Below are 18,183 nucleotides of genomic sequence, written 5' to 3' on the forward strand. Positions count from 1 at the left end.
GTTAGACTTGAATGTTGATTCGATTCTGTATCCAAGGTTTATTTCCTTAACATTTAGTTGGAGTTCTGTTCACTGACTCCTCACTCTCATTTTATGTCACTTTAAAATATAAAAAGCTTTAATTATTTTTTATAACATCATCAAGTAATAAATACACTAGTAAATGTAGCTACAATGTGCAGTGTAGTTAATCATCTATGAAATGAGTTTTTAGTTAGATAAGATCATTTTATCATGGGAATAGGTGTTCTGCATTATCTTTTTAGATTTGTGTATTACATGTGAGTGAGGGAATAACAACTTTTATATAGGAAATTAAACTGATTTTTTTCCTTCGACACTATTTTACTTGTTTGTTTGGAGGTCAGAAATTTTACATGTTTCATTTCTGCTTGAAAGTTTAGTTTGGAGTCTGCTACCTCGAATGATTGCTTTATTCTTTTTATTTCTATCTTGTTAAGTACATTAAGCGTTGTTAGCCCATTTCTTGTGCAGGCTGGTATATTTTGGGATAATGATAGTTTATCTGGTTTATTAGCCTTGGAGTTAAAACCCGAACTCCTTGTTTTGTTGAATGATGTAGAAGGTCTTTATAGTGGCCCTTCAAGTGAGCCACATTCAAAGTTTATTTATACATGTAACAAGGAAAAACATCAGAATGAAATTACTTATGGTGTTCATGGAGTGGGAAGAGGTGGAATGACTGCCAAAGTAAAAGCTGCTGTTCATGCAGCTGAAGCTGGCATTCCTGTTGTTATTACCAGGTGCACTATTACACCATATTGCTGAGAAATATTATTACACTAAATTGCTGAAAAAGATTATTACTTCAAAGAATTTTTTATCATTGCCGTTTTCAATTAGAAATAGGTTAGTTACGTCTGGACATCTAAACAGACTGTTTCATTAAACCACAAGCAATTTGGATATGGAAAATTGATTAAATGTCTTGCACTTGTCTGTTTCGTTACTCCTTATACTTTCAATTTCTTTTCTTTAGGTCTTTTTGTCCACCACATGTTTTGAGTTTGTAAATCTAAATGAAAATGTCCGTGCATGCCCACATAGAGAATGAAAAAATCACTTGTGAGATCCCTCCTTTACTTTTTCATCTGTTGTTCTGCCCCAAGAAAACTACGAGATCAAGTGTGTTATTAGTAAACTCACTATATTGATGATCTTCTGTGCAAGTTGGTTTGTCCCTGTTTGTTTCTATCAACTTTTTTTCTCCATAGAGTGGTTTTTCAGCTGAGAATATCATTAATATTCTCCAAGGAAAATGTATAGGAGCTCTCTTCCATAAAGATGCACATGAGTGGGCCCAAGTAAAAGAGGTTGATGCACTTGAGATGGCAATTGCAGCCAGGGAATGTTCCAGAAGGCTCCAGGTATCTTTTGTATCTACACTTTTGTAAAATGTGACAGATCATGGATATTACTGAGATGTTAGTGAAACAATTCTAATGCTTTAATCACTTTGTAGGCCTTATCTTCAGAGGAAGGAAACAGATTTTACTTAAAATAGTTGATGCCCTGGAAGCAAATGAAAAAATAATCAGGATTGAAAATGAAGCTGATGTTACTACTGCACAAGAAGCAGGATATGAAAAATCCTTGGTGGCTAGGCTAGCTTTAAAACCTGGGAAGGTAAGAAAGTATTTTCTAGAAGAATATATATTTTAACAAACTGAAGAATTTATGATGATAAACTATGATAACTGACAGATTGCAAGTCTTGCAAACAACATGCGAATTATTGTCAATATGGAAGATCCAATTGGGCGAGTATTAAAACAAACTGAGGTAATTGGAAGTTGATCTGGAAATGTATATTTTAGATCATGGTATTAATGGCATATTCCAATTTCACACCTTAATATTAGATAAGATAGAATTTTAGTGTGATTGATGCTTTGTTCTAAACTAAGTTTTTTGTTGGCACTTCTGTTTCTTGAATTCTCTTTAGCAAGTTATGGTGAGAAGATAAACATCACTGCAACTTGATCTTCAAGGTGCCAGTGCTAACTTCCAAAAATGCTAGGTTGATTTACATTACGGGACAATTCCTGGATCCAAGTTATTGTGCACAAGTTCTAGGGTGAAAATTATAAAGAGAAAACATTTAAACATCTACTGTTTTTAATGTTTTGAGTTTTTCCATTAAAAAATATTCTAGTAATTGAAATGATCTTTTAGGCAATTTAGAAATGAAATTATTCAAAATTCATGAGATTTGTGTCCCAATGGTATAATTTTCAGTGGGCTTTCATGTAATATACTTTAATAATTTTTTTTACATGAATTGAAGTAATCTAAAAAAAATACTGGAGTTTGCCTTGACATGCATGGTGGCAAAATTGATGATTTGTGAGTATGAAAATAAATTGCAGCGACCTTGTTCTTATTTCTGTTAATTACAGTAACTGTGTTAATTAAGTGTAATTAACACAGAATGAGTAAGTTCATTAAATTGATTGATATTATAATTTTTGTTTCGATTATTCTAATAATTATTCAAAATAACTGTAGTTTTTAATTACGATTGTGTGCATTTTAATTGGGTTAATTAAGCTTAATTTTGCATTAATTGGTTTATTTCATACTTCATTATAATTTTTAATGTTTAACTAAATTTTTTATCAGTTATTTAATATTCACTTAAATTAATTTCAATGTATATTTTTAATCATCACTATGATTTTTTTTTGTTACAAATTAAAGAACAGACGAACCCCACTTCTCAACGTGAGTAAAGGAGTATAGAAAAATGAGAAGAACATATTAAGATAGACGGCAGCCAAAAATAAAAGAATAGTAGAAAGGGAAACAAAAACATCCACCAAATAATTTAATAAATTAATATTTTAATTATATTTACTTTATTTTTTAATTAAAAATATTATTATAAGTTGTTAACTAACTATTTTTTTTACTATTTGCCGTGTCAAGCAATCTTTATACTTAGTTATTAGACTTATTTAAATAAAAAAGTCCACAAACTTAAGTTACATCAAATTGCAATTTGTAATAAAAGTTTTCGTACTTCTTAATTATTCAAAATTACGAATTATTTATGTTATAAAATATATTGTATGTGATCATGATAATTTTTTAGTATTTTTAATACCTTGTAAATAATTCTGAATTTTCATTTTGAGATATTGGGATGATTTTGATTTATGAAATCCGGACACTCCTCTTAAATTTCGTGACGTATCACACACGGACACTTGTAGGACACGTATAAGTGAAGTATCTAATTCAAAAAAATATGTTAGATTTTTTACAATTCTAACATGGTTCTAACACAATTTTAAAAAAGATAAATATATTAATTTTTTAAAAACTTAAATTTATTGTATAAATTTTTATTATGATTATAAAAATAAGGAACAAATCTTTTTGAACTAGTCATAGTCCTAAAAAATATCTTTCTACTTCAAAAAAAAATCTAAAACATATTTGTGAACAAAAAATTTTATTGTCACTTTATATAATTCATAATTATATAATATATAGATTTGTGTCTCAGTATCTTACATTTTAAAAATTATACGTATTTTTGTGTGAGTATCGAATAAATGTTTGTGTGATTGATAGGTGTTTTGATGAAGTAAGTGAATGAAGAAAAATGTTGTGTAAGATATAGAAAGGAGGTGATTTTTTCCCTCCACTTAATATTTGAGAGAGTTCCATAGAAACATGAGAGTGAAGGCATTAAGTTGATGATGAGAGAAGGTGCACCCACCCATTCATGTGACACCCCTCATGCCAAAACAACCTCAAATCATCTCATTAACTCTCCAAATATATATTATGTCCCTACAAGTTAAGAGAAAGTAACAAGTTGAAAGCATAGTTTTGAGAAAAGAAAGAGTTATGGAGAGTGTTGGATTCTTTCAGATGCCTCTGCACTATCCAAGATACACTCAGAAAGATTACCAGGACATGCCCGAATGGAAGCTTGATGGCCTCCTCAAGGAATATGGCTTGCCCACAAATGGTGATTTGGCTTACAAAAGACAGTTTGCCATCGGTGCTTTTCTTTGGCCCAACTCTTCATTCACTCTTTCTGCATAACCATCTACTTTTTATCATCTTAGCTTGCTTCTGAGTTCTCTAAGTCAACATCACAGTACTCTGAAGATGGATATCACAGAAGAATTTCATAATACAACCATTTCATTCCATCAATATGTTTAAGTTGCAACTTGCAAGTAGTAAAGAAACTAAAAAGCATATAAAATGGTGAAGAGCCTCATAATTTTATGAACAATATGCATTTCTGTCTTCAAAACTTGTTAGTGAATATAATCTTAAAATGAATTTAGAAAAGTACAAAAATTTCATCATCTTATGTTTTATTTTTAGTGACACTTATTGATTTTCATCACCGACTTATATTATCTAATAACTGACTCACCATACTACTTCTGGATGAATATTGAGTTTTTGTATTTTTAAAGGTTTAAGAATGTAGATGTGGGAGGATTGTTTTGTATCACATAATACTTTTATCAAACTTGAATAATTTTTTTAAAACTTCAATTTGTATTTTATTTTACATGGTTATTAGATTAAAAAACTGTCACATAATAAAAAACTCTAAAATAAAAAATAGATACGATAATTATTGGATGAACTGAAACAAATATCTAATCAAGAGTTAATATAACCATGGTTTGTTTTTGAAACTTCATATTGTTCATCAAATTATTGTACATTTTAGAGTTGATAACTTTATTACAATTAATAAAATTTTGATTAAAGAAAGAAATTGTATATAAAGTGTTATTAAAAATACCAATAAACTTTTCGGTCCAGATATAATGGAAATGAATTCTTCCTAATTAAGGATTAAAGAATCTAAATAATAATAATAATAATGAAATACTTTTTAAGAGTGATTATCATATACAAACTCATCCTTATTTAGAATAATAAATTATGGAAATCATATATTTAGGAATAATTAAAATATATTTGATTCGCTATAAATATTTATGAGAATAGTGATATAAGTTTGTTGTAAATTAAATAATAACATTATATTTGATTATAAAAATTAGTTATTTACTTATTGCATAATTTAATAAAAATATCATAAGTTCCAAGAATGATATTTAATGAAAAAACTATTTAATTTGTTATAAGAATTTCTGAAAATATTTATATAAATTTCCTTGAATTCAATGCAACGTGATATTCTCGTAAGATATTTTAATCATTTACTGTATCAAATGATTTAATGAAATAATAAAATAACTTCCAAGAATTAGATTCACCATCTTATAAACTCGATTTCAATTTAAAAGAAGAATTTAACTAAGAACATTCTAAAAGTTACATCTGATTTTTCTTCTTCTGAAAATTACACAAACCATGAGAACCTATTCATTGCCTTCAATACCTAACAAATTAACAATCTTCACACGAAAGCAAAGGTTGCAGAATCTATAAGCTTTCAATGCAAACCATTATGGTGTTCGTATTTATTATTCATATATCTCTCACTGTTACCAAAACACCCACACTTTCAATATAAGCTTTCAATGCAAACCATTATGGTGTAACATATTGAATAGATGAATGAGATAACAAAATATATTTTTTTTTATAAAAATAACATATTACTATTTTATCTGAATATTTCTAGCGATATTTTTATCAAACAAACAAAATTTAACCATTCCTAGAAATTATAACTTATATTATTTGATATTATGAACAATTTTCTCCAAATTTCCCCATATAATATTATTTTTTATTAATAAAATATTAGTGGCGTGGCGAAACACAGAAATCGACGTGCTATTTACTTGTGCGTCGGTGCTTTGCTTGAGTTGCTCCGTTGCAGTGGCGCACTTATTAGCGGCATCACACACTTCATTCAATTAAGCCTTATCGAAACGATTCATTTCAATTCGCGAATCCAACCATCATGAAACCCTACACCGCCACCGTTGCCGATTTCCCCAGAACCACACTCAAGATCATCATCTTCTTCATCTTCGTCGCCGTCACATTCTTCTTCGTCGGCAAGCACTTCTCCGACGGCTCCTCCCCCCAACTCATCTTCTTCTCCGCCACCACCGCCGCCTCCGCCGGGGTCACCGTATCCCCGAACTTCAAACGATTCTTCAACGTCTCCGCCATAATCGACGCCCACACGCCTCCAAAGCATTCCGTGCCTCCCCCCGCTCCTGTGCCTCCCCCCGCCCCTGAGCCTCAGGAAGCGTTCAAGCGCTTCGGGATCCTCAACGACAATGGCACCATGTCCGACGAGTTCGAGGTTGGGGACTTCGAGGACGGCGTGCCGGAGGAGGCTGGAAACGTGAGCCTCGTCGCCGAGGATTCCGACTCGGCTCCCAGAGTGGCTGTGAGCAAGTTTGGAATGTGCCCGCGCAGCATGACCGAGCATATACCGTGTTTGGACAACGAGGATGCGATTCGGAAACTCGAGTCCACGGAGAGAGGAGAAAGGTTCGAGAGGCACTGTCCCGAAGAGGGCAAACGATTCAATTGCTTGATTCCGCCGCCTAAAGGATACCGTCCCTCGATTCCTTGGCCTAGAAGCCGCGACGAGGTGACTGCTTCCTTCCTTTCTGTGTTTGGATTATCATTAGCAAAATTGTTTTTTATTAAAATTGATTTTGAAGTGACTTTTAAAACTCAATTGTATTGAATTCTTTATGTAATGTAAAGACTATCTAAAGTTGCTTGAACCTAGAATCAATTCTGCATCCAAAATGAATCCTTCAACATGAAACTAAATATGTGAAAGTGTACTAAAAACATTGGTTTTGTACCAAACATGCATTTCGTTATTTGTGAACTAATTTAGTAAGTCGTTTTTAAGATCACTTTATATTTACTACTGCTAATAGTTGTGGTTTACTTTTTTCAGTTTAGTTTACTTGTTTAAGTATTATGCACTGGCATCCTAAACCTTTGTAAACTGTCAATCAATTATAAATTATCATTGTTAAAGCGATTCTAATATGTAGTAAAAAAATTGCGTTATGGATGCATTTTAATTTCCATGCATTCTGTCACTTTATCAACATAATAATTATTATAAAAATGAACAGAGTGTTTTCTAAGTGGATGGCAATGTAAAAGCTTTCTACACGTCAGTGCCTGTAATTAATTTCATAATTTATACATGAAGTTATACTTACATTTAATAACAGTTGGCTACTTTATGATGCCATCTATTTCATTAATATGATGTGTAAATTTTGGATGTTTGTACAGAGATGTTTCTTATTGAGTCTATATAATGTGCTCTTGTTTTTACACTTTTTAGAAAAAAAAAAGGATTATTATTTTCTAGAAGAAAAGTTGCTAGTACAAAACATTTTTGTGTCTAAATATTGTTTACTTGTCCTTCTTTTTGGCTGGGGTGCTTTTACAATGGTTTCTTAATGTAATGTTATGTGTTTTTTTCTTGTAGGTTTGGTACAGTAATGTTCCTCACACTCGTCTTGTTGAAGATAAAGGAGGCCAAAACTGGATTTCCAAAGGCAAGGATAAATTTAGGTTTCCTGGGGGTGGTACACAATTTATACATGGAGCGGATCAATACTTGGATCATATTTCTGAGGTTATTAAATAAATATTGTTTGCCTTGGTTTTGTTTTATGGACAGTGTAGGTGTGTCTTCTTTTATGATTCTGATGTTTATATGTCATGGTTTTGTAGACGGTTCCTGATATTAAGTTTGGGCAGAATATAAGAGTTGCTCTTGATGTTGGCTGCGGTGTTGCTAGTTTTGGTGCATACTTATTGTCACGAAATGTCATAACCATGTCTGTTGCTCCCAAGGATGTTCATGAGAATCAGATCCAGTTTGCTCTTGAGCGTGGTGTGCCAGCAATGGTGGCTGCGTTTGCAACTAAACGATTGTTATATCCAAGTCAAGCTTTTGACATGATACATTGTTCACGCTGTAGAATTAACTGGACTCGGGATGGTATGATCTCTAACAGCTAGTTGATTAGTGGGAGTGCATGTTGTATTTAGCTAGTGGTTCTTAAAGCTTCCCACTCCCTTTCATTTTCTCAATTGGTTTTTGAGTTTCTATCTTTTATGATATGAATGACTGTATTTATATGTTGTGTTGTGACTAGTAAATCTATATTTGTCTTCCTTAAAATAACAATCACATCAAAGATCCTTTAGTCTATTATTACCATCTCTTTTGTTGGGTCTTGATTTCTTCCCTATTATATTTTTCTTAATAAGAAAACTAATAACCAGTTACCATGTGTGCGGATTTTATATCAATTTTAACCTGATATAGTGGTTGCCTTGTTAGTTGAAAGGGGATTGAATTAGGAGGGGGGAGAGCAGGACTCTTTTCTGAATGCCTTAGATCTTATAAAAAATACTGTTGTGAATATAAAATGAGAGCTTTTGCAAGGTGCTACTCCAATCTCTATGTCGGTTGCTCTCTTTCTTCTCTAACATCTATATTTTTACTTGTGGTGAAGATGGTATTTTACTGCTTGAAGTTAATAGGATGCTAAGGGCAGGAGGGTACTTTGTCTGGGCTGCCCAACCGGTTTATAAACACGAGGACGTGTTAGAAGAACAATGGGAAGGTACCATTCAACTTGATTTCTATTTATAAGTTGAATTTCTTGAAACTATTCAGCCAGTTTTTGTCTTTATAGAATGCTTAGTTTTGTACTTCTTGTATTAATATTATCATTTTCTGACATAATTTACCCACCAAATTGTTTGCTATCTCAGAGATGCTTAATCTTACTACTCGTCTATGCTGGAAGTTTTTGAAAAAAGATGGGTATGTTGCAATATGGCAGAAACCTTCTGACAATAGCTGCTATCTGAATCGTGAGGCAGGGACTCAACCTGCCCTGTGTGACCAAAGTGACGACCCTGACAATGTTTGGTATTGTGCTCTTGCCTTCCTGATCTACATATTATTGTATGAAATTTTTTTGTCTTCTCCAAGTGATCAATGCCAAATTTACTATCATCTTCCGTGATAGAACTTCCCAATTAAGAACTACTATTATTTTGGGTTATATGGAAATAAAATAAAAAATTTAGTTAGGCACTAGCTTTCATGATCATCAATTCACTGAAGCCTTTTTATATACATATTTTAAAATTTACGCAATTACCTAAGCATGCACCAAAATTATGGAAAACTTAATAGTGCACATAATCTTTGTGGATAAAACAGAAAATAGAATGAAAAAAAGAAGGAATAATAAACTATTATGGGTATTCAACGATGCGGAATATGTTATCTAAACTTACTATACTTGTTTGTTTGTGGTATTTGCAATCTCTTGTAGTCTATATAAACACCCTTAACCCAGTTCCAACCGTCAGGAAGAAACCTAATGACAAGTTGTACAGTTCTTAAAATGAACAATTTGGGTCTGCTTTGTGATAACTTATCAATCATCAGAGTGTTTTATCAAAAGCCCAATATTGATGATTTCATTATTTGCTTGATTAATTTAGGTATGCTAATCTAAAAGCTTGCATCTCTCAACTGCCTGAGAATGGATATGGAGCAAATGTTTCCAGATGGCCTGCACGATTGCATACTCCACCTGATAGGCTTCAAAGCATAAAATTTGATGCTTTCATATCCAGAAATGAGCTTTTTAAGGCTGAATCAAAATACTGGGGTGAGATTATAGCAAGCTATGTACGTGTCTTACATTGGAAGAAGATGAAATTAAGAAATGTTATGGACATGAAAGCTGGTTTTGGAGGGTATTGTCTTTATCCTATTTCCTTTCTTGTTATAATATGAATTTAGGATTTTCTGACTAGTATGTTCAATATACTTGTGTACTTTGCAGATTTGCAGCAGCATTGATTGATCAGAATCTTGATAGCTGGGTTATGAATGTTGTTCCTGTTAGTGGTTCAAACACCTTACCTGTTATATATGATCGTGGGCTGATCGGAGTTATGCATGACTGGTATTTTATTAAAATTATTAGTCATTTTCTTAAACGCATACTATTATGAATCAAATTCAATAGAAACAAAAAACAAAAAAAATCAAATCCAATATCCTTGTACGTACTAAAAATCTTGTACCGATATTTTGTGAACCTGGCACAAAGTTGTAATATTTCTTTATTTATGTTTTTGTAATATAGGTGTGAACCGTTTGACACCTATCCAAGAACTTATGATTTACTGCATGCTGCGAACCTGCTTTCTGTTGAGAAGAAAAGGTACCTTTTGTCTACTTCTCAACTGTTCTATCCTTTTCTGGGTTACTTTTTTGCGATTGTGTTGATAAAATGAAAAAAAAGTTTGTGTATTGGAAGTATGTCAGGTTGACTCAGGGTGGCTTCACCATTTTTACCTCTTTTTCTGTTCTTTCGTTTGTTTTAATCTGATGTTCGTAGGAGTAGTAACTACACTTCGCTACTCAAGATACTATTTCTCTCGAGCAAAGTAAAGTAGTTTGAATATTGGATGTGTTACTTATTCTTCACTGCCATAGTAATCTACTCTGCTTATTCCTTAGTAATTTGCATCTGAACATTTGTCCATCTAGAAATAAGTTATGTTTGTATTTTTATTCTTCATGTAGAGCTATTATGACTTCATCAATGCATATTGCATAAAAGAAACTTGTACAAGTTTACGTTGTTATCTCTGAGTGCTTTTGACGGGATTCTTTACTATTGTTTCATTTGTCTTTTATCAGATGCAATGTGTCATCAATTATGCTTGAGATGGATCGGATACTAAGACCTGGTGGACGGGCATACATCCGTGATACTCTTGCCATAATGGATGAGCTTATTGAGATTGGTAATGCCATTGGCTGGCATGTGACATTGCGAGACACGTCTGAGGGTCCTCATGCAAGTTATAGGGTCTTGGTTTGTGATAAGCGCCTTCGCGGTTAATGCAAATCCCACTCTTTTATATCTCTTTCTGCAACTGCAATGGGGAAATCAACAGAATAGGGCCACACTGATTTTAGACAAATAGGATGATGAGGCAAGTGTAAATATCACTTGCTTTTGTCTGTTGATTCTTGACATCCAATCGTCAGAGCAGCTGAATACGTATAGTGTGCACATCATGTAACATGTTTATAAAATTCAATATATTTGTATATCAGTTTTTAGGACGAACATCACTCAAATTTTAACTTAAATGGTCTTTCTCTGTCACTCACCATTCCACTCCTAGATCCGTTGATTGTATTTTAACTTTAAGAAACTTTCTATGAAAATAAGCATGGATAATCATAATCCATGAGTTGTTATTCAGTTTGCTGTAACCAATTGTAATTTGTTTCATAGTACATGTTTGAACCATAGCCTATACATTTAGTATCTCTCTTTTATTTCTTTCTCGGATGAGTAAGCTAGACTTAAGTTCTATTCAAGGACATAATATAAGTGGTGTTGAAAGTTATACAATTTTTTTCACTAAAATTACATGTAACTTTCTAAACAATTTTCATTTTAATTTTCAAAACTTTTCAAATCGAAATGACTATAATTTGTTAACTAATCAATTTTACTTTACGTAGTTATTTTTCTTTAAAATATAGAAATAATTATTTAGTTTTAATATTTCAATTAACAGTATATTTAAACTTTACATGTCAAAGTTGTTATAAATATATACAAGATAATAAGTTGATACAAATATTATATAATCTACTATTTATATATGTATATATATTGTATTTAGTATATAGTTCATTATTTGCCATTTTTAGCTTGAAATAACGTGTTTTTAAATAAAAGTAATTTTTAATTTGTGTTTGTGAATAGCTTTTGAATTCGGATTATTTACGCAATTAATGACTGAATAAAGATTATTTAATTATATGTATATCAATATTAAAAATAAAAAATAATAAACAGATTATTTTTCAAATAAGAATATATTTTTATTGATAAAATCTCTTCTTTACTTGTCCGCGCACGCAGCTACAGCTTTTCAAAATATCTATCTATTCACAGTTCCTAGCAGCAACGCTCGCCGCTTTCTTCTTCTTCTTCTTCTTCTTCTTCTTCTCGCAGGCAACAAAGAGAAAAACCATCTTATATATTATGGTACACTCCCTTTTCTAATACTTCATTTCTTCTATACCCTCTATTTTCATTTTCTTTTTACATTTTTTTTTAGTTTTATCCATATGTCTGCGTATAGCAGTTGAAGTGAATGGGTGAGGGATGCGACCCTGTTGTTTTTTGTGATTGCATTACTTCCTTTCTTTTATATTTGTTGGTTAATTTTGCAAAAAAATTATACTTTTGTGGCTTCCGTAATGATTATCGTTTTTGAACTTTGAAACAGTGAATTATTGTTGATGTTGTTGGATGATTCTAGTTTGAAACACTAATTTGTTTTGATATTGTTTTAGTTGGTGGTGGTGGTGGGTGGCTTTTGAGATGGATCTCAGGCATTTTAGAAGTGAATTCTTGCCCACAACACTCAACCCATCTTCAACTTACCTTCAATTTTCTCCTCTTAGGCCTTTCCACAAAACCCCAAACCTAAAATTCCAATCACACAAACGCTTTTCTGTTGTCTCATTTTCTCAAATCCCTAAACCAAATAGTGAATCCTCAATTTTGGGGCGGAATTCACCTGGCACGAGAAGGGACCTGAGGTCTTATGCTGGTCGTAGCAAGAAGTATGGTGCTGATGGCACCTCTGGTGGTCGAATTGAAGGCGCTGCAGAGTTACGGAGTCGGTGGAGGCGTAGTAATAAGGCAAGAACCAAGAAGTATGCTGAGTCGCTATTTTACCGGATAAAAAACCCTCATGGTGGTGGGAATTATCCTGATAACTTCACTGAGGATGAGCTCCAACAGATTGGCCTCGGGTATGATCGAATGGTCCGGTTCATGGATAAGGATGACCCAAATTTGCGTCATCCTTATGATTGGTATAAGTATGGTCATTATGGACCCTACTCTTGGCGTGGAGTTGTTGTGGGCGATCCAGTTCGGGGACGGTTCACGGATGAGTGTGTGACACTAATCAGTGAAGTGAAGGACCATGAGGAGTGGGAGAAGATTGAACAAGCTGAAATGGCTGAAGATTATGGGGAAAAAGTGAAGCAGCTGGATCAAAGTAAATTAAGGTATTTTTGGGTATTTGTAAGGCACCCAAGGTGGAGACTTTCAGAGCTTCCGTGGCAGCAATGGACGCTAGTTTGTGAAGTAGTACTTGAAGCGGGTAAACAGAGATTAGATAAGTGGAATTTGATGGGTAGACTTGGGAACAAGGCTAGGTCAGCGATAGGGCAATGTGCTGCATGGATGAGACCTGATATTGTATACGTGAAGAAGCCAGTGTTCCAGTGTAGGTTTGAGCCTCAGGATAGCTTTTTCAAGCCAATAATTCCACAACTTAACCCTCAAACAGAACAGGATTTTCTTTTTGAGTTGGAGAACGATGATGGTAGTGTTGAGTTGTGTACTTACTATGGCGGATTGTGTAAGATTGTGAAGGTGAATCAAAAGGCATTTGTCGATGATGTGGTGAATGCATTTGAGAAATTGAGTGATGAGAAAAAGTCAAAATGTTTGGAGTTTCTGTTGAAAAACCATCCAGTGGAATTGTTACATCCATATACAAAAGAGTGGAAGGCTAAGTTGGAAGAGATGGAGCTGGGTTGTGATGCTCCTGATGAAGATGATGCTGTTGTTGATGATCCTGATGATACTGAGATTCTAGATTGGATTGAGGATGAAGGTAGCGATGACGATGCTAATGCTGTTGATGACGAGGAGGAGGAGGAAGAGGAGCTGAATGATGATGATGATGTTGATCCCTATGAAAACCAAGATCTAGTGATGGACATGGAAGAAGGTGAAGACGGGAATTTTGAGGCCGTGGAAGAGGATGCACTTGCAGAAGAGGATGAGACTGACTTTAATTGGAACGAGGAGTTTGAAAAAGCATTAAGTAGTGGAGAAGCAATGGAAAATCTGGCAAAGAAGGCTCTTGAAGCCAATAGGAAGCTAGATAAGAAGCAATCGGTGATGCACAAAGTAGAAGAAGAAACAGCACCCTCAGAAGATGGAGATGAAACTGCCTTGAGAGGCAAGCGAGCAAAGGTGAGTCCAGAAGAGTGGAAGTATATTGGGATTGGAAAATGGAGAAAAAGGATTAAGAGAAGCAGAATTCCTCCAGAGCTATTTTTGCGAGCGGTTGTTAGACCTTTCACTTACAGAAATCTTGTAAAAGAGATCGTTTTAACTAGGCACGCAATCTTGGATGGTGAAATTGGTGCACAAGGTTAAGACATTTTCCTTTTACGTGAAGGCCATATTGTTGTGTAGGAGTGATGTTGACAAGTCTTTAGATGGTTCAGCATTATTCAATTTCCATCATGTTGTTGAAGTTGAGGAAATAGAATAGACAGAATTTTTTAGTGAGTTTTCTTTATGCTTATCTAGTTGCTGAAAAGAATGAAGTATACATCTTACAGTATACAATATCAGTTTTGGACTACTTGAGAAACTACTATTTATTTATACAGCTGTTCCTGTGTACCGTTCCCCTTTACTGCCACTGCTTAATTTCTTTTTTTTGTTGTTTACTGCCATCCCATTGAATTTTGTAACAATGTCCTATCTATTTTACTTTATTTACTTTTCTCCACCTGTAACGATCTTTATTTATTTGTTATTATTATTATTGTTATTGTTATTTTGATCCTGATCTTGTTCCTTAATCTAAGGAAGGAGGAAGGGTTGCTTCAGCTTTGTTTGTGAATTAATTAGGTAAGGGACTTCTTCTCTAAAAATGGAGAAAGATTTTCTGGGTCTGAGCTTAAATGGAATCACTTCCTATGGTGAAGGAGGAGATGGTCGATGATAACTTGATAAGTAATGTGTAAACCTTTTTCCTCTTAAATTCTGATGTAGCCAAGTGATTAAATTGCTTAGCTGTTAAATGGGTCCATGAATGGTAATTGGCTGCCGGCTGTTTCTTCCTGCACCTCCATATCTTCTTCTCCCACCTCCATACACAACATGAAAATACATTTTTATCCTTCTTGTGTCACTCCCATAAAGTAGTTTCCAGATTATGTAATCCAAAAACTTATTTGGAAAAAGACTTTTGGATTACATAATTCGGAAGCTAAATAAGACTTCCGGATTATGTAATCCGAAAAGTAATCATGCATTTGAAAAAAAACTTTCGGATTATGTAATCCGGAAGCTAATTACAAATTTGAAAAATGACTTCTGGATAGGGGCATTTTTGGAATTTTGAAAATATATGGAGGTGAGAGAAGAAGATATGGAGGCGCAGGAAGAAACAGTCTTGGCTGCCATATAATTGGCCTGTCTGGATAGTCTATCAAAGTTCTTTCTACACCCAATCATTTTTCACCTGCACCCAACATAATTTTTTATTTCTGAAAATGCCCTTCATTCAAAATTCAAAATCTCATTCTGGATATAAAAAAATCCCCATAAAATTCGTTTCAGAAAAAAAAAATCCGGAAATGTTCAAGAAAACAAGATCCGTAATGTATAACCCTATTTATTTAAGGATATTTTCGTCTTTTCATACTTAAATTTGGTGCGGTGATTTAGTGCAGGAAGTAATTGTCCTATCAAAATTGACATTTTTTCTTTGGACAGATCTGGGCTTGAAATGTACTAGTTAAGGCTAATTCTTCCTACACCTGATCATTTTGAACTGACACCCATTGTAAACATGAAAAGACTAAACTGCTCTTAGTGAACTTGACATTAGGAGCACCACCGTCGTAGGCAAAGCAGGACCTCTGAGGCAGCGAATCTATTTATTCGGAGAAGACAAGGTAAGTGTTGCGAATCTATTTATTCAGAATTCATGTATGCCTACAGATATATTCATCTGGAACTCATCTGTGTCTACCGAATATATTTATCTGGAATTCAACTTTGGATACCGGATATATTTATCCAGAATTGATGGTTTGAGCTATAAATATTTTCATTCGTAACACATTTCATGCATTTTGAATATTTTCATCCGTAGCACATTCCATACCTTCCGGATATTTTTATCCATAGCACATTCCATGTCTTCCAGATATTTTCATCAGTAACACATTCACCATTCAATATTTTCAAAGGTTTTCAAAGGTGAAGAGACAAGAACATAATAGGATTTAAAAAAACGTCGGTGCCAGTCACAATTGATCGGTGTAGGAAGCAATTGCCACTAGTTAAATGTTCTGGCCCATAACCTTCCATTCTACTTGAAGAGATGATTTATGAGTTAAACATAGGCCATGCGTTGGCTGCAGTATGGTAGCAGATTCCAACTGTGTAAGTTGTAATTGGAGAAGAAAAAGGAAAACTTACCAATGATTAATCAACAACAAGCAGAGGTTGAGATGGAGTCTCCACTTTGTGTTTGACAAACTTCCAGAATCTGATGCTCCCAAGTAAAAAAAAGTCCAACCAAAGTTCATCAAATGTTTTCTTGTTTATTTATGTCCAATGTTGGACGAATGGTTTTTCAACTATTATTATTATTCTCCCACTTCCTCATTCCTTACAACATTATTATTCCTTATGGATAGAATATTTAGGAAATCACCAAAAGTGGAACATTCATGGTCAATCTCATCAACAAAAGCCACACAAGTTTTAAACGCCTGGTAACTTGCTATTGGAATATAATCATATCTAATACTTTTCCCCTCTTTAGAATTTCCTTTTAAATTTACAAGAATTTCAAAACGAAAATATATACATTCTCATGTTTGGTAGAAGATTATTACAAAAATTGTCAAAAAAAGTAAATTTTCTCTTTCAAGAATCGGGTATACAAAAGTATTTGATTTAGATCTTCACTATATAGTTTAATCCATACTTAATCCGTTTCAATACTTGTTTATATTAAATGCATTGAATTTAAATTATGAAGAAGAAGTTGAAATGCACAAGGGGTTTATTGCAATATATATTATTGTATACATAATTAATTTTTAGACTTTGACACACAAGTATATACATAGTGCACACACACACCACAGTTTCACCGTCAATAAACTGTGCATCACAACTTCGCATAAAATATCTGAAAAATTAGTAACGATAGGGTCCTCTATGACTATGATATATTAGTTTAGTTTACTTATGAGTTTTAACCTAGGAAATGCAAATGTTGAAAACCATCCAACCTAATTCAATCACTCAACTAAACCCATAAACATGTAACTAAGTTAAATGGATAATTAGTAAATTGAATGCAACTCTTTTATAATACCTTATGTCAAGGGACAGTTTCCTTGTCATTTTATCAAACAAATTCCTTCCTCAACCATGGAGTCATTGCATTTTAACCATGGAGTCTCTTTTGATAGAATTGGTCCACCCCTTTTTGCGATTTCAAATAATTATATTATCCTTGATTTTTAGAAACAGGCTGGACCCTATCTTGGATATTTTATGATTTATGATTGAACCATATCATGCAAATAACTTTTGATGAACACTCTTGTCTTCTTTCTAATAAAGAAAAAACAAAAAACTAAACTAACATGTTCGACATGGAGAACACAGTTGAGAGTTCATTCCAGCAATTTCTTCTAAAATTAGTTGTAATTTTTTCCAACATATTCACTTAACATCCGAATCCGAATCTGATGCTTCCAAGTGAAAAGTAAAAACAAAGTTTTGGTGGAATGCATTGTTGTTTATAATATTTTTGTTCTGTAATGCTGCTTAATTAATTTGGATGAAGGGTTTTTCAACTATTATTCCCCCACTAGTGCATTATTTCTTACAACATTATTCCTTATGAATAGTATATTTAAGCAATCATAGAAAGTAGAACATTCAAGGTCAATCTCAACATAAGAGCCGTGGAAACTTTTAGATATGTTGCCACATACTTGTCGAATAAAAACACATTTGAATAATCTTTTTTTACAATGTTTTTGTTAAAATAAAATAAATGAATTAATCTCTTTTATAAACTAAAATTGAGTGGTACACGTTCATTTTTTTTTCTTCTAACTTTTAAGCTAATAAAGCTTAATATTTTGTCCTGAAAAAACTTTAACAATAGAGTTTTATGATTAAAATTTCCCATACAAGTTAAAAACTAATCTAAACTGAGTCCTAATGGTTTCTCTTTTCTTTTTTTTATTCCAGTGATTCTTCAGGTCAATGTTAGAGAAACGTG

At 33.2% G+C, this 18,183-nt stretch overlaps 2 protein-coding genes and 1 pseudogene across 2 annotated transcripts; all 3 read left to right on the forward strand.

Moving 5' to 3' along the window:
* The first annotated feature begins 174 nt into the window (after positions 1 to 174).
* On the forward strand, positions 175 to 1,903 carry LOC137825407 (delta-1-pyrroline-5-carboxylate synthase-like; annotated as a pseudogene).
* Positions 1,904 to 5,777: 3,874 nt separating this feature from the next.
* Positions 5,778 to 11,288, forward strand: LOC137823867 (probable methyltransferase PMT11). Its single transcript, XM_068629176.1, has 9 exons — positions 5,778 to 6,586; positions 7,457 to 7,606; positions 7,705 to 7,975; positions 8,496 to 8,606; positions 8,758 to 8,917; positions 9,502 to 9,759; positions 9,849 to 9,971; positions 10,155 to 10,232; positions 10,715 to 11,288. Exons 1-9 carry the CDS (start codon positions 5,942 to 5,944, stop codon positions 10,917 to 10,919), a joined length of 2,001 nt encoding a protein of 666 aa, XP_068485277.1. The 5' UTR covers positions 5,778 to 5,941; the 3' UTR covers positions 10,920 to 11,288.
* Positions 11,289 to 11,942: 654 nt separating this feature from the next.
* LOC137824145 (uncharacterized) lies at positions 11,943 to 14,649 on the forward strand. The gene is made up of 2 exons (XM_068629612.1): positions 11,943 to 12,086; positions 12,398 to 14,649. Exon 2 carries the CDS (start codon positions 12,426 to 12,428, stop codon positions 14,286 to 14,288), a length of 1,863 nt encoding a protein of 620 aa, XP_068485713.1. The 5' UTR covers positions 11,943 to 12,086; positions 12,398 to 12,425; the 3' UTR covers positions 14,289 to 14,649.
* The last annotated feature ends 3,534 nt before the right edge of the window (positions 14,650 to 18,183 follow it).

The sequence above is a fragment of the Phaseolus vulgaris genome, chromosome 8, assembly GCF_000499845.2.
Source record: "Phaseolus vulgaris cultivar G19833 chromosome 8, P. vulgaris v2.0, whole genome shotgun sequence".
NCBI lineage: Eukaryota > Viridiplantae > Streptophyta > Magnoliopsida > Fabales > Fabaceae > Phaseolus > Phaseolus vulgaris.

Coding starts and splice junctions, on each gene's coding strand:
- LOC137823867 (XM_068629176.1), top strand. CDS start 5,942: ATGAAACCCTACACCGCCACCGTTGCCGATTTCCCCAGAACCACACTC. Junction 8,607..8,757: donor GTTAGAAGAACAATGGGAAG/GTACCATTCAAC, acceptor TTGCTATCTCAG/AGATGCTTAATCTTACTACT. Junction 8,918..9,501: donor GACGACCCTGACAATGTTTG/GTATTGTGCTCT, acceptor TGATTAATTTAG/GTATGCTAATCTAAAAGCTT.
- LOC137824145 (XM_068629612.1), top strand. CDS start 12,426: ATGGATCTCAGGCATTTTAGAAGTGAATTCTTGCCCACAACACTCAAC.